Here is a 16,172-nt window from a genome sequence, read left to right on the forward strand (position 1 = left end):
TCCCTCTTCCCTCGCGGCGCCCACACCCGCTGCGGGCGCTCCCGGCTCTGGCGGTGGCATCGCCACCCACGTCGTCTCGTGGACGGCGTGGGTGTCTCCCGGCGGTGAAGCGCGGTCGTGCTTTGGCTGGAGGCTCGGAGCGGTGCCTCGTGGTGGAAGGCGCAGACTTCCACACTTGGTCCCTTGCCTCGCGAGCCGCCCTCCTCCCTCCCCGGCACCTAGAGACAGGTGTCTTCTCCTTCCGCCGTGCTGGACAAGAGGAGAGGGGGACGCCATGCGGGGACTTCCTCCTTTTTCTCTTCACTCTTGACGGTCTGTTTCCTCTGCCGGATCTCTGGGACTTGTGTCTGCTGTCGCTTTACGAAGCTGTTTCCCGCAAGCCGAGCCCCGGGTGCGGGGAGTGGGGGCTGCATCCCCCCGCCTCCCTCAGGCTGTGTCTCTGTTTCCTCCTCTGGGAGATGGTGACCGTCCTCTCCGGAGAGGCTCCCAGCCTGGGGGCCTGTGGGTGTCCCGCGCATGGACAGCGCTTTCCAACTCTCAAGCCCGGGGCCTGCGATGCCCGCTGTGCCCTGCGGTCTGGGCCGGGCTGAGCTCAGGTTGGCTCTTCCACCTCTCACTCCTGTCCACCCTTCTTCCCTGCCGCCCGGCCTGGCTGTCAGGCTCTACTTTGAATGTATTCTCCCCTGTCACTTGGGCTTTGGGTCCAGAGTGTGCGGGGAGATCGGCAGTGTCCTCCCAGGCCGGGGTGGGGTTCAGGGGGCGCAGGGCGTTGGTGTGGGGTCACACGTTCCCTTTGCGCTGCCAGAGCCGCAGGTCTCTTTGTCCCTGTCCCTGCTTCCGGCAGCCAGGCTGACACAGACGTCCCTGGGGACAGGCTGCAGGCCTCCCGTGAGAGCCCAGGGCCCTCGCTCCAGGCTTGGGGCCGTGCTGCGCCCTTCCAAATAGTGCAGGGGCCAGACAGTCTCAACCCGTGGGAGGTGCGTGGCTGTGGGTCAGGGTAGCCTGGCTTTGCATGGCCGGGCAGAGAAGGCCGTTTCCAAGGCCGCCGAGACCTGTCTCAAGCCGGGTACGCAGATGAAGAGGAAGAGTGCGAGGCTGGAAGTGCCAAGCTTCGGCCATGGCCGGGAGATGAGCCACCCTGACCTACCCTCGCCTTCCACACTGGGCCGCCCGGCTCTGGGCAGTGTTGGTTCCCTGCCCTCGGCCCATGGGTCGGGGTGCTCTGTGCTCATCGCACAGCCAGGACAACAGGCGAAAAGGTACTAGCTGGGGAGTTGTCTGCCCCCAGCCGAGGCCCCATATTTGTTGCCTCTTGCATTTGGGTGAGGGCCGGCGGGGGCAGCTGGCCCAGGCCTGGATCCCTGATGCTGTGGGGCTGGCACAGTGCTAGTTATCTGTGGCTGACTGCAGCTCACCCCGAGACCCAGAGGGGTGCTTACGACTCAGACCTTGGGCCACAAGCACCCAAAGGCTGGACAGGGTGGACGAGTCACCACTCAGGTGAGTCACTCAGGTGTCAGCAGCCACTGCTTCCCGTCACACCAGGCTGCCTGAGTGACCCCACGGCGTGGCCGCAGCAGCCTCTCCCTGAGCAAGAGACCCAGGAGGGCGGGGTTGCACTGTGTCCTGCCTGCGGTTGGTGGGTTTCCCAGTTCAGCCTGCAGTCAGGACACCCCAGAGCCAGAGCGTTGGCAGCGGAGTTTCCACACGAGGCCACCCTCCTGCTATCCACTGGCACAGCCCCTGAGGTATTATGGTGCCATGGCAGCCAAGTGGCCTGGATTCTCCGTTGGTCCCTCCTCCCTCACCCAGGGATGCTGCTGGTGGCTGCACTCTAAGGGCCTCGGAGGCCTTCACTGGGGGGCTCTGGCCTGTCCCACTCTCTTGGTTGGTTTTGAGGCTGGCCTTGCACTCACTGTGTAGCTCCATGTCGTGGCAATCTTCCTGCCTCAGCCTCATGAACACTAAGATCACAGGGCCTGGCTTGGCCCATCTTTTGTTTTGTTTTTTTTTGTTTGTTTGATTTTTTTTGAGACAGGGTCTCACTATGTAGTTGAGACTGGCCAGGAACTCACCATGTAGCCCAGGCTGGTCTCAAACTCACAGTGATCCTCCTGCCTCAGCCTCCCCAGTGCTGGGATTACAAGCATGCGCCACCACGCCCGGCTTGGCCCATCTTTATATTGGTTGGTTTGGGGGTGGAGGTACTTTGAAGCCAGAATGGTTCTATTTTTAAACAAAGCAAAACACAACAAGCCATGTGTGCCTGTGACCTAGCAGTCTGGGAGGCTGAGGCAGGAGGAACAAGCCTTTGAGCACAGCCCAAGCGATTTCGGGACCTTGTATATCTGCCAGTGTCTCCTAGAGAAACAGGTATAACACAGGGTACACACATGTGTAAGGATTTACAAAAGTGGCTCACAGTGGCCAGCCACAGGGTCGGGTGTAGAAGAGTGAAGGGTCTGTCTGTACCCTGGAGTCCGAAGGATCTCGTTAAAGGTCTGGAGTTCACTGTATGGTCCCATGGGGGTCTGTATCAGGAGTGCGAGGGGTCTGCGCTGGAAGCTGGAGTTAGCGGAAGCCAGGAGGCAGACTGGAGCTCCTCAGAAGAGACTGAAGCACCTCTGTCCCCCTTCATTTCCCCTTTAGACCACCCGGGCAGTGAGCAGCCCTACGGAGGGTCTTCCATGTAGGCTGTGGAATTGCTGAGCTGTTTGTGTATTTATTTATTTATTTTTATTTATTTTTGGTACCAGGGATCGAACTTGGATCCTTGTGCTTGCAAGGCAGGCAGCGGAACCACTGAGCTGTTTATTTAGAGATAAGGTCTCACTATGTAGTTCAGGCAGACCTGGAACTTGCAGAGATCCTCCTGCCTCAGCCGTCCAAGTGCTGGGACTACAGACCTGGGACACCACACCAGGTCTGTGGAGATGATTTAGTTGAGCTTCTCAATTAACACAAGCAACTGTCACATCCTGTCTCATCCCCCCACCCCAGTAGCTCAGTGTGAAGCCCTGGGTTCAACCCTGGTACAGGCTGAGGGAAACTTGACCCTCTGCCAGCCTTGGAGCCCGTTTGCCCAGTGCTCTTTCCCATGGGTGCAGCTGCCTCCTCTCCCAGAACTGCCTGGGCCAGTGCTACCCTCCTGGTGCTGACCCAGCTCCTGCCATTAAACTTTCCCTGCTGGCCCAGAAGACGGCTCGGCCTGTGCTGATGGTGGCCTGCGTAGGGCAAGGGCTGATCCAGTCCCTGGGGCCTCCTTCAGCACCATCTGCAAGCTGACCCTAAGCTTGATACCACCATCCCCTGCTTGCACAGGAGAAACTGAGGCACGGGGAAGAGAGACTATGCCTGAGGTCACCCTGGGTTAGTCAGGGGCCTGATATCTACTGGAGAAGCTTGAGCCCCAGAATTCCACTGAAGACCAGAATTTCAAATGCAGCAACTGTGCAGTTCAGAGTAGGGAGGCTGAGCTTGGGGCCTGTGCTCTTAGGCAGTGTGGCCCATGGTCACTATCCTTGTTTTTTGTTTTGTTATTTTGGGGTCTTTTTGGTACCATGGATCAGACTCAGAACCTTGCGCTTACAGGGCAGGTGTAGTATCCCTGAGCTAAATCCCCAGGCCTGTGTTTTCGTCTTTTGAGACAGAATCTTACCATGTAGCCCAGGGTGGCCTGGAACTCACAGCAATCCTTCTCCCTCAGCCTCCCTAGTGCTGAGCTTACAGACGTGCACTGTCATGCCCAGTGCAGCCCACAGGTTCACTGTCCGTGGTGGAGTCCCCCTGCCTGATACCCATGGTCTGTGGCTCGGAGGTGGTGGGCATTTTTGCTGAGAACATGACCCTTCCTTGTGGGCTTGGACCCCAGAGCTGTGGTGCCATCGTGGCCTCGGCCTTGGAGTGGGCTCTCCTGGCTGCTCTGGCTTCCCTCACCAGGGCTCCTGGCCTTTGTGCAGCCCCGCAGGGCCGGGGTCCACACTGCCCGTGATGGCTGTCCTCCCTGGACACCAGGCCCCACTCTGTGCTCCAGCCAGGCCTGGGAACCCTGGCCAGGTTGTTGGGGCCAGTGGGTCCTGGGGTCGCTTGTCTTCCGGGTGACGCCTGCCAGCGGCTCCACAGGGCTGCGCTTCACTTGGGTCCCCGCCCACGTAGTCCACCTTGGCCTCGGAAGTTTTTGTGAACGTCAGTTGCTCTCCTCCTCTTTAAAAATCTGTGTAAGTGATCTCAGGACCCGGGAGCACCGCAGCTCCCCAGGTAGCAGTGCTGGGCTGTGTGTGGTCCTTGCTGGGCTGGCACCAGGGCTCTTCAGCTGCTTATGTGAGACCTGCGAGGGCCCGTGTATCTGTCTGTCTTACATCCATCCATCCATCTTTGCTATATTAAGGATTGAACGCAGGGACCCAGAGCCTTCCCACTGAGCTGCATCCCCAGCCCTCTTACTTTTTACTTTGAGACAGGGTCTTACTGTGTCATTAAAGGCTGGGTTCCAACTTGTGACCCTCCTGCCTCAGCCTCCCAGAGCACTGCCACCACACCTGGCCTGAATCGCTGCCTTGTTCACCTGGGGACAAGTGACAGCCACTCTGTTCCTCCTGTACTCTCAGCCCTGCTGGGGATCTGGTCTGAGCCGCACGCTGCTTTCTGTTTTTAGAGAACTATGACGACTTGTATCATTGGTCGGTGGCATCCTACTCAGACTTCTGGGCTGAATTCTGGAGGTTCAGTGGGATCGTCTTCTCGCACGAGTACGATGAGGTGAGCAAGGGTTGCAAGTAAGTGCAGCGTGAGTCTTGGGGAGCACTGAACCCCATCTTCCTACTGGGGAATTCCCTCATCCCGGAGGCCTGACCTGAGCTTGGCATAGCTTAACCCCCAACTGCGGTGGCCAAGCTGGTCTGAGCCCTCGGGTGGGTGTTGGGGTTCCCTGTCCTTTTGTTAATTACAAATTTTAACTGGTAAAAGTCGGTTATTTAAAATCCACATCTCTTAAAAGTGTGCAATCCACAGGTGTTAAGTATACATGCATTGTAGTTATTTAAACTCTCAGTAGTTTGCTGTTTTTCCAACTGGAGTTTTAGAACATTCTTCAACTCCTTGCCCTCCAAATCAGTAAACATCTGGAGAAAGTGAGACCTGTTATGCCGAGCATAATTTTTTTTGGTTCCAGGAATGGAACACAGGTCCTCAAGCTTGCCAGGCAGGCGCTGTGCTGCTGAACTTCAGCCTTGGCCCTCCAAGTGTCATTTACTCTATGTTTTGGGGCAAACCATTTTGGAAGGTCGATGTGTTGGCCGTTTAGAAGCAGACCAAGCCTAGCATGGTGGTGCACTCCTGTAATCCCAGCACTTAGGAGGCTGAGGCAGGAGGATTTCCACAAGTTCAAGGCCAGCTTGGACTGCATAGCAAGACCTTGTCTCAAAAAAATTCAAAAAATGCTGGGGATTCAGCTCAGTGGCCCCATACCTGCTATATAAGTACAAGATCCTGAGTTCAATCTCTGATACCCCCCCAAATCCCCAAAACAAGAAACAAACAAAAGCAAACCAAGATCACAGCCTTCTGAGGAAGAATGAAAACGGTTATAGCGACTTCCAGAAAATTGCAGTGGGAGGGCAGGAGCTGGAGCTTTCTGGGCAGAACCTGGCACATGGCAGAATCTTTTTTTTTTTTTTTGTCTAATTTTGGGTACTAGGATTGAACTTGCAACCTCGAACCTGCAAGGCAGGCGGCGGAACCACAGAGCTAAATCCTGGTCCAGCATCTTGTTAAGCAGCTGGTAAAAGGGCAGGGTCCCAGTTGATTTCTGCATTCAGAGTTGGCCCTGGAGGCGGCTCCTCGTTCCGGAGGTGTGGCTTCCTCTTCACTCAGGCGCCCTGGCTGGGGCGCTGTCCTCCCTGCAGGTGGTGGACACTTCGAAAGGCATCTCGGATGTCCCCGAGTGGTTCAGAGGCAGCCGGCTGAACTACGCCGAGAACCTGCTGCGGCACAAGGAGAACGACAAAGTGGCCCTGTATGTTGCAAGTGAGTCCAGTGAGGACTCGAGTTCCTCGAAAGGCAGCGTCCCTGTAGTGTCCTGACAGGGAAGGGCGGGGCCGGATATGTGGCCCTTGTGGGAAAAAAGGGGACGCCTGATGCCGAGTGGCCAGCTCGGGACACTGGGAAATCAGTGATGGGATGTGGCTGGGATCCCTGCTCCCCACTGAGGTACTGGGGAGCCGGTGCAGGCCATCGTACTGAGCTGCATCCCCACCCCTTTTTAATTTTAATTTTCAGACAGCCTTGATAAGTCACTAAGTTCAGGCTTGGCCTGAACTTGCGGTCCTCCTGCCTCAGCCTCCTAGAGTGCTGAGATTATAGATAGGCACCACCACACGTGGGTGGCTTCTTTTAAAGTTAAAAAAATATTCCAATTTATGTATGTATTAAAGTAGCCTCTGCAAGCATTGGTATGAAGGAATTTTTTTTTTTTTTTTTTTTTTTTAAAGAGGTCTTGCTGTGTATTCCGGGCTGGCCTTGAACTCACTTTGCAGCCAAGGCTGGCCTCGATCTTTGGCGATCCTCCTGCCTCAGCCTCCTGAGTGCTGGAATTACACTCCTGTGCCACCCCACCCTGGCTGGAGCGCCTTCAGATAATGAGCTGTCCCCTTCGTCATGTTTGCTCTCAAGTCCAGGATCACATCTGGTTTACAGAGCAGATCTTATTTCTCCTTTTCTGTGATGAGGGTGGAAACTTGGGCTGTGCACCGGCTCAGCCTGGGCACTGTACCACTGTGCTACACTCCCAGCCCCAATTCCTACATCTTCTGTGCACTTGTGAGTGTGTTTGTGAGTGTAGTACTGGGGATGGAACCCAGGGCCTTGCAAATGCTAAGCAGAGGCCGCTTGCTGATTTGCACCCTGACCTGACTTAGTCATTTTTTCTGTTGCTGGGATGAAAGACCCTGTACTACAACGTGCAGGAGGGGAGGAGTATTAGCTCACAGTTTGCAGAGATTTTGGTCCAAGGCAGTTGCATTGCAGGGGGAAGCAGTCCATGGCAGGGTGGACAGGAAGCAGCCAGCTCAAGGGGGGGGGTGACAGACCTTTCCGGCCACACCCCCAGGACTCCCCTCCCACCAGGCTCCACCTCCCAGCATCCCAACCCACTTGAACCCATCTCAGGACTAATTTTCCAAAGAGTTCCAGGGCCCCATGAACCAGTCACCCCCAAAGCTCCACCTATGAGTCTAGAGCATATGAGGCTTTGGGGGACCTCCAGATGTAAACTGTTGGAGCCCCAAATTAGACATCTCACATAAGGGTCCTGAACTGGGGCCACACAGCCCATCCCAGAGTCTGTGCACTGCCCAGCCCGCCTCCCCAAACACACGTGTGCACTAGGCTTTGCCTGCAGCTGCCTCAGTGTCTGTGCGGTGAACGGTTGCCTGCACGGTGTGCTCGTCCTTGAAGAATAGACCTCAGGTGCCCCGTGCTGTGACAGGAGAGGTGAGGAGCACAGGGTGGGCACACGCCCAGCAGGAGCCCACAGGAGAGGCCAGGTTTGTGCCATAGGGAAATCAGACTGGGTATTCGTTTGGAAAGGAGGTGACAGATGGAGATTGAGAATAAAACACGTCAAGGGGGCGCCGAGCTTGGTGCATGCCTAGAATCGCAGGAGGATGGCTGTAAGTTCGAGGCCAGCCTAGGCCAGTCTTAAACAAAATCAAAAACAAAAAAAAGGTCAGAGGCTAATATCTTTTTTTCTAGAAAATTGATCCGTGCCTTCAAATAGTCATGTAACAAATTACCTAGAAGCCGTGGTCTAAAGCTGTTGCCCTTCACCTCTGCGTTTCTGTGGGTGGCAGACGCGCTGGCCCGGCCCCTGGGGAGGTGCAGCCGACTGGGCTGGGCGCAAGCAGGGGCCCCTCAGCTGTAGGGGGACTCATGACCCCACGCCACCCGGGAGCTGCAGGGCCCCTTCGTTCCACTCCAGCCCACTGCTCACCCAGGCCTGGCTTCTTCCATGTGGGAGTGACCCCGAGAGCAGGGCCTGGGCAGGGTTCTTGGGGACTCGGGGATGCCGCCTACCCCGTCGTCCTTTCCTGTTCTTAGCAGTGTGCTAGGTGGAAAGGGGAGCCTCATGGCCTTTTTTTTGAGACAGGGTCTCACTTTGTTGTTCACATTGGCCCTGAACTCTCTAACCCAGGCTGGCTTGAAACTTGTGGTGATCTTCCTGCCTCAGCCTCCTGAGTGCTGGGATTATAGGCGGGCACCATCACGCTGGCTGTCATCACCTTGGGGCGAGGGAGCGAATGGGCGATGTTCCTTGTGGGGACAGCATGGGGGCATGGCTGCAGAAGGGGGCCCCAGGGTGGTGGACGGAATGTCCCCCTGGAGAACATGCCAGGCTGGCAGAGCCCGGCCCCCTCAGTGCCCCTGTGGGTTCCTGGCACCGTGTGTCATTTGGTTTCCCACCGCTCCGCAGGGCTTTTCTGGGCACAGACTGATGACTGCGGTGACAGGCGAGATTGCTGGTTCTGAGTCTACCATGTGACGCTGTGTCTCATACTAGATTTGTCCCTTTCCTTTTCCCAGGGGAGGGCAAAGAGGAGATCACAAAGGTGACTTTTGAAGAGTTGCGGCAGCAGGTGGCTTTGTTCGCTGCTGCCATGCGGAAGATGGGTGTGCAGAAGGGAGACCGTGTGGTCGGTGAGCGTCCCCAGGGCTTGTGCTGGCTTGGGGAGGAGATGGGTGGAGTGGCGGGAAGGTGGAGCCGTGTCGCAGCCATGTCCTCGTGTCCTCGTGTCCTCCTCGGGCTTCAGGTGTTCCTTCAAGGAAGAAGCATCCCCAGGGAGCATGGTAGACACAGGCCCTGGTTCCCTGCTCTGTGCTGCAGCAGGCACAGCCTGTGCAAAGGCCTGGGGGCTGGTAAGAGTGAGGGTTCCTAGGGCAGCAGTTTGGGTCCAAGGCCTTGCCTGCCTTCCCCCACCCTGCCCCGTGTCTGGACTCCTGTCCCTTCTCACTGCTCGTCCCCCTCATACGTGACGCTGCAGGGGGAGGGGGCAGAGAGCCCAGGAAGGTCGCAGCCTGTACGCCCTGAACAGAAATTTCCCTCCCCGAGCTGGCTGCCCTTCCTTTGCCACCACTGGTGACAGTCATAATCCCCAGCCCAGAGCAACATGGGGTCTTTCTTAGTTTTTAAATTCTTTTAGGGTTTTGTTTTTTTTTTCTTTCTTTGAGACAGGGTCTCACTATGTTGGTCAGGCTGGCTTTGAACTCATGGTGTAGTCTAGACTGACCTCAAACTCATGGTGATCCTCCTGCCTCAGCCTCCTGAGTGCTGGCGGATTACAGGCATGAGCCACCACCTGTCTGTCTCGCCCGGCCTCTGGGGAGATGTGCATGGGGCTGTCTTGGCCTGCAGCCCAAGGTGGGCAGAGGTGCAGGTCTGCTGCCTCAGTTTACCTGAACTCATGGCCTTTTCCTGGTGCCCTGACAGGTTATCTGCCCAACAGCGTGCATGCTGTGGAGGCCATGCTGGCGGCGGCGAGCATCGGCGCCATCTGGAGCTCCACGTCCCCAGACTTCGGTGTGAACGTGAGTTGGCGCCGCGGTGCCTGCTGGGGCGGCTGTGGGTCTCCAGGTTGGTCACTGGTGCCCAGGGCGCCCCCTTGCGTCTTGGTGCTGGGGATCTGCTAGGCACACTGGAGTCCTGGGTGGAGACTTGGAGGGGTCGTGGCTTGAGCTTCCCTGGGCTTCGTGGTGCCAGACCCAGTGGGGCGGTTGCTGTCATCTCCTCTGAGATTTGGATGCTTGTCCTGCACGCCTGCTGCTGACACCTCAGGCCTCCTTGTGGGGTCCCAACCTGCTCACCCCCTTGGCCCTGTGCTCCTGCTGCGTGGCGCGAGTCCTGGGTGCCCTCAGTGCCCCCTCCCGCCCCAGGGACCTGGATGTGGGGTGCATCCGGCTGCCCCGCTGTGTGCCCGGCTTGACCCCCAACTCGGGCCCCTGTCCCTGGCACCCACAGGACCCTCACCCTCTGCCGGGCCCACAGTTTCTGATCCTGGCCCCGCTGTGCCTGGCTCAGTACAGCACCGCAGCTGCGCCGGCCATGTCCCCGGTGTGTCCATGCTCCCTGGCTTCCTCGTCTGGGACGGGGACAGTGGTCGGGGGACAGGTGGGGGTGTTTGTGCCCTCGGAGCCATGACTGCGCCCAACGGCCTAGGTGGCTCCAGATGCAGCTGGCAGCCTGGCTGCCCCACGGCTCTGGGCGAATGCAGAGGCCATCTGCTTGGAGGCTGGCTCTTGGGTAAAGCGTTTTTCCCTTTTCCTTTTCCGTTTTGTGGTCCTGGGGATCGAACCAGCACTTTTGCAGTGAGCTACGTTCTCAGCCCTTTTTTCATTTTTTTATGTTGAGACAGGTCTCATTAGGTTGCTAAATAGCCCGCTCTGGGCTTAAACTTGGCATTGTTCTGCCTCGGACCACAGGAATTGGCCAGTGGCCTGGCGGAGTGAAGGGCTGCCCAGGACTCACCCTGAGGGGTCTGCGGCCAGCAGGCTGGGCAGGCCGTGCTCCCCATGGGTGGCTCTGTGGGGTTGGTGGTGTCCGTGGGAGGGTCCAGCATGGCAGGCACTGCGCGCTCTCTGGAGTCACGGGGGCAAAGGGCGGCTGGGCCTGAGGGCTGCCTGAGGGGGTCTGTGGTGGTGGCTGGGTCTGCTGGGGGCTGGGGCTTTGTCCCCGCTCAGCCACAGGAGCCACAGCCACTGTTGGCTTTGTTTTAGTGCTTTTTCTCCTCTGAGAATTGGGAGCTGCATGTGTGTGGGGACCAACCGCGGACCCTGGCAGCACCGGTCCCAACTGGAGGCCTGGCTGAGAGCCCCTTGGGCTCAGGGCGCCGTGGTGGAGATGCAGGGCTGGAAAGGCGAGCCTCTGTCAGCAGCCACCTCCCGCCTGCTGGGCCATTGCCCCATGCAGTGTCACCGCCTGAAGCCTCTGGGACTCTGGTCTGCAGGTTCTGCCTGTCTCAGGAGGACCCAGGCCCAGAGCACCCATGGCCAATGCCTGCTTGGGGGCCTTTCTTGTCTGGTGCTGCGTGGTCTGGGGTCCTGGAGTCACAGCTGCCTGGAGTAGCCTGGCACAGGAGCATGGCCCACTGCAGCATGGGTGCCAGGGGACAGCAGGTGCTGTGCTTGTCCTGGGCTCTGGTTCTGGGAAGAGCACTTTCCAGGATGCCCAGCTGTGCAAGGAGGCCGGGACAGATCATCCCCCAGGTGTCCACCATTGGCTGTCACACCCTGCCTGCCCCGCTGTCCTCCATCAGGGCTGAAACCGACTGGGACTTTCTGGAGGTGCGGACAAGGGGGCTGGGACTGAGCAGGGTGGGGGCTGCTCACTCCTGTCTACACCGCTTATGAATCTGCCCAGAGAGAGAGAGAGAGGGAGAGAGAAGGAGAGACCAAAGCGCCTCTGCGTCCAGTGCCGCTGTCCGCACTGCAGTGTGCGCCCCTCCCATCTGCAGTGGACCTGTGTGTCTCCCACGCTCGTGTCACTGATGAGTCCCATCATAAAGGGACAGCTGTGTGCACCTGCAACCCTGCTGTGTGGGGAGACACCTAAGGGATGCTGGGGCCGGGCGGGTGTACACACAGTGGGCCACCTTCTCAGGTGCTGTGACGGCCGCAGAGGGCTGGGGACGTGGGTCCTCGCAAGGTGAGGGTGCTTCCCGGATAGGCACTGGCTGTGTGCCTCTGGCCTGCCTCTCCTCCCACGTGGCCCCGTGTGTCCTGCGTCTTGTGTGTGTCCCCATGTGTCTGGGTGGGTCACTGTGCTTCTGTGAGACTGTCAGCTCCTGGGGTTTCTGTCGGCCCTGCATCCCGGGAGGTGGGCGCATTTTCAGGGTGTGGGGAGCCCCTCCTCACCCAGTCCACCCTGCAGTCCTGTTTCTTCTGCAGCCTCCCAGGGCATGGTGTGCCTGCTGGGCAGTGGACACAGGATCCGCCCTGGCTGGCACAGCTGGGCTCAGCTCTCATCTGGTTGGCGGGCACCGAGGGGGGCAGACCCAGTCACAGGTCCTGCTGTCACCAGAAGACGCTGCAGCCGGGGAAGCTGCCGCTGTGCCCTGGGGCCCGGGCTGCCCCGATATTGCAGCTGTCCCTCGCAGTCACGCTCATAGTCACTGTGGTGTCCAAGCTGGAAATCCCCACTGCCTCTGCGGTGTCCCTGTCTGGCCCCTTCTGCCCCTGCTGGCCCAGGCTTTGTAGCAGGCCTGTCCCTTCCCATGCTGGCCTCCCTCCTGCCTGCCCCTGTCCTGACGCCAGTGCAGGGCCTTGGGTCCACGGTGCCCCGGGTTCTCCTGCTGCGCTGCTGTCTCAGTCCTGTTCCCTCACTGTGGCTGCAGGTCCTCCCAAATCAGCCTGGGCCGGACACAGTACCCGGTAGCATGGGGCCGTGGTAGCGGCCACTGTGTCCAGCTTCTTGCTGGGTCCTGCCAGGCTCCCCTTCCTGCCCTTCCTTCCTTCCTTCCCTTTGTGGTACTGGGGATTGAACCCGTGGCTTTGGCAAGAGCTGCACCCCAGCCCTTGGTGGTTAAAGGAAGCACTGTCATTCCTGTCCATCACACTTGCTGAGAAGTTTTTTTATTTTTTTATTTTTATATTTTTTTGGAACCGGGGATTGAACTCGGGTCCTTGTGCGTGCAAGGCAGGCCACTGAACCGCTGAGCTAAATCCCCGGCCCTGAGAAGTTTATTTTATTGACCTGTATGGAAAAACTCTTGGTTTCACCGATGAGGTCTGTCATTTGTTTTTCCTATGGCTTTAGTTCCTTCCTGTTTTTTCTCTCTTCCCTGGCTGAGTTGTGAATGTTTCTGTCGTTTGCTTATGTACTTATTCTTTTTGGCTTATTTGTTTGTTTTTGGTACTGGGGGATCAAACTCGGGTCCTTCCACTTGTGAGGCAGGCGGCGGTACCACTGAGCTAAATCCCCGACCCTCCTTTTGGTTTTTTGAGGCAGGGTCTCACTACAGAGACCTCTGTTGCCCTTGATGTCAAGCCTCCGAGGCCCTTGTCTGGTGGGGACAGCAGAGTGAGGTGGCTGGGGCTGGGGCTGCACGGTGAGGTTTGCACTGTGGCCCTGGGGACTGGCTCTCAGGGAGCATGAGGGGTGCTGTGAGGCTGCCCTGTGGTCAAGGCCGCACTGGACACAAGTCCTGGCCCCCCAGGGAGGTCGTTCTCAGGAGGGATGCAGCTGGTGTGGGGCAGATGGGTCGGGGCAGGAACCATGTGCATGTGTGTGTGAGTGATCAGCAGTCCACATCGGAGCCGGGTTCCTCTTTAACTGAGGACCAGGGGCCGGAATCCGGCCGTGCCAAGTTTGTAGTTGCCGCTGGAGGCGAAGCTTGGGTCTGTGCGGGTGGGTGAAGGGCTCCCTGTGGTGGGCTCTCCTGGCAGCCCAGCCCAGCCGCGGGGTGCGGGTGGTGTCTCCGCCAGCCTCCGTGCCGCTGAGGGCAGGCTGGGCAGTGGTGTGGTTCCCCCGACAGCTGCACACCCAGGGCGGGCCGCGCTGGGCTTTCTGGTGACCAGTGTGGCCCCTCCTGCCAGGGCGTCCTGGACCGCTTCTCGCAAATCCACCCCAAGCTCATCTTCTCGGTGGAGGCCGTCATCTACAACGGCAAGGAGCACAGCCACATGGAGAAGCTGCAGCAGGTGGTGAAAGGTGCGTGTGCATGTGCGTGTGCACCGACGTGTGCAGACGACAGCCGCTGAAGAAGCCCAGGCCGTGTTATGGTTACATCTTTGGGAAGAGGCCTGCCCGAGTCTGCCCATGACCTTGTGTTCTGTCCTCTTTGCAGGACTCCCAGACCTGAGGAAGGTGGTGGTGATCCCCTATGTCAGTTCCAGGGAGAAGATCGACCTTTCCAGGATTCCCAGCAGGTGACGGTGACAGTGACACACCACCACATTCCACCCTCAGGCCGGGGACCTGTGCGCCATCTGGATGGGAAGCAACCCCGAGCAGATCCTTCCCTGTGAACCCGAGCATGGCATTGTAGAAGGGGAGGATGGTTTTGCTAAAACTCTCTTTTTTGTTTTTTTTGTGACAGGGTCTCACTGTAGTCCAGGCTGGGCTTGAACTCACTACGCAGCTAGGCTGGCCTCAAATTCTGGTGATCCTCCTGCCTCAGCCTCCCGAGTGCTGGGATTGTAGGCATGCACCCTCACCTGGCACTACTCACTGTTCCCTTTCAGATAAGGGTCTCGGCCAGCTGCAGCTTTGATGCCTGTGGGGTCCCAGAACTGCCCCCAGGACCTGAGGGAGCTCATGTGCACGCTCTCGCCCTCAGAACCCGCGGGTGATCCCCGTTGCTGACGGCCCTTGCTTGCTCTCTGACATCTATACACAGCAAGCTCTCATCTGGAGTCCTCAGCGGAAGTGGGAGGCTCTGGGTTTTAAGCAGAGAGGAAGGGAGTGGGCATGTTTAGTCCTGGGTCAATCTGTCCTAGGCCTCAGCTCTTCTCTGCCCTCTGGATGGCCCTGGGCAACGGGAGAGTGGCAGAGGCCTTGTGCTACCCAGCACCGGGGGTGTAGGCTCATGTCCTGTCCCCTGTTGGGGCCCATCTGAACCTCCGTCTTGGGCTGGGTGAGCCAGACAGGCATCCAGCCCCTCTGAGCCGTGGTTTCTCTGTCCACACAGTGGAGGCTGCTGCAGGGTTACACAGGGGACGCGAGCATGCGGGGTGGCTCTCAGGAGCCCTGGCAGCCAGAGTGTGGAGCCAGGGGCCGTGCCCCATCTCGCCTCTTGAACCTCAGTGGCTCCCGGTGTCACTGACGGAGACATCTCACGGGGTGAGGAGGGCAGCCGGCTGGGCTTTGCTGGTGCTGTGATGGTCGGCTTAGAGTGGAAAAGTACCCATCGTGACTGACGGGAAACAGTGCCAGGCAGCCGCTGCCTCTAGCTCTGCCTGAATCCCCAGCCCAGCTGCCTGTCGCTGCCCTCTTTAGATCTCTGATGCCAGGAAGGAACTGGGTCCTGTCTGCCCGTCCCAGAGGGCAGAGGGAAAACTCCCCCACCCCCTGGGACATTCTGACTTTAGAAGGGCAATAAAAGACCGCATTTTGGACTGACTTATGGGCCATTTGGAGGAAAAGCTTTCCCCAGGGTGCAGCATCCGGTGAGGGTGGGCATTCACGTGTGAGGAAGGGACGAAGGGCTTGGCTGGGAGGAGCCTTGTATGGTTTCCTGATGCTCGGGAGCAGGTGGTGTGTGTTTACAGCTTGGGGTTGAAATATTTTCTGTGCCCTTTTAAACCTCTGCATCCCCCTGCAGACCTCCTGGCCTCTCAGGATGCCTCCCTTGTTTACCAGCGCCTTTGTGCTATGTGTGGGCATGACTGTCCCAGTGCAGGGGACTCCCATCCCCTTCCCCGGAGGAGGAGACCTGGTGTGGGAAAGAGGGCAGGGCCCAGCTCTGGGATAGATGCTTCTGCTGATCTCAAAATAGAAGGGCCACCTTCCCAAGGAGGCTTTGTGGCCTCAGCCCAGGACTCTCTTTTGGTGGCTCTTAGCTACCCACTCGTGGTGCTTTCTGTTGTCTGGTATTGGGCAGGAGCTGGCAGACTTCTTAGGTCAGAGTTGGTGCTGCAGCTTCACCTTACTTATGTCAGGATGGATATCTGTGAGGGTTTTTGTTTTGTTTTGAGACAGGGTTTCTCTGTGTGTTTGAGGCTGGCCTTGAGCTCTGTGTAGACCAGGCTGGCCTCAAACTCTCTTGTGACTGATTCTTCTGCCTCAGCCTCCCAGTGGATTACAGGCATGTGCCACCTGCTGGGCTTTTAATGATGCTCATGTCTCATTACTGTCAGCTTTAGGTATGGTAAACAAGCCTGCAACAGGTCTGCCGTTAGTGCCTGGTGGCCGCCTGCCTGTGTGCGGGAAGGGCTTATTAGTCAGGCCTTCTCTGCTCCCTGCTCCCTGCCCTGGCTCCTCTTCCCTCAGGCAGTCATTGGGGGCTGAGTGCTGTACTCAGGTGATTACAGCAAGTTTGCACACAAACTGTGCCTGTGTTAAGTAGGCGCTCCCTGGTGTTTATGAAAGCAGCAAAGGGTCTCTAAAGAGACAGCCGACAGCCCTGTCTGCCCGCTAAGAAACCAACTTGAAGATAGGTGTGGTAGGGGCCTGCCTGCAGACCCAG

The 16,172-nt window shown here is 58.2% G+C and overlaps 1 protein-coding gene across 1 annotated transcript in view; it reads left to right on the forward strand.

Annotated features, from left to right (window-relative positions):
- Positions 1-516: 516 nt before the first annotated feature.
- Positions 517-16,172, forward strand: part of Aacs (acetoacetyl-CoA synthetase) — a 28,990-nt gene continuing 13,334 nt past the window's right edge. Inside the window, exons 1-11 of the mRNA XM_010604532.1 lie at positions 517-596; positions 845-977; positions 1,075-1,259; positions 3,108-3,228; positions 3,940-4,069; positions 4,631-4,758; positions 5,904-6,024; positions 8,578-8,691; positions 9,482-9,579; positions 13,582-13,696; positions 13,833-13,914. Coding sequence (XP_010602834.1) covers positions 517-596; positions 845-977; positions 1,075-1,259; positions 3,108-3,228; positions 3,940-4,069; positions 4,631-4,758; positions 5,904-6,024; positions 8,578-8,691; positions 9,482-9,579; positions 13,582-13,696; positions 13,833-13,914 — 1,307 coding nt within the window. The remainder of the gene's footprint in view (positions 597-844; positions 978-1,074; positions 1,260-3,107; positions 3,229-3,939; positions 4,070-4,630; positions 4,759-5,903; positions 6,025-8,577; positions 8,692-9,481; positions 9,580-13,581; positions 13,697-13,832; positions 13,915-16,172) is intronic.

Source organism: Fukomys damarensis, unplaced genomic scaffold (assembly GCF_012274545.1).
Source record: "Fukomys damarensis isolate Sample0158 unplaced genomic scaffold, DMR_v1.0_HiC HiC_scaffold_12, whole genome shotgun sequence".
Taxonomy (NCBI): domain Eukaryota; kingdom Metazoa; phylum Chordata; class Mammalia; order Rodentia; family Bathyergidae; genus Fukomys; species Fukomys damarensis.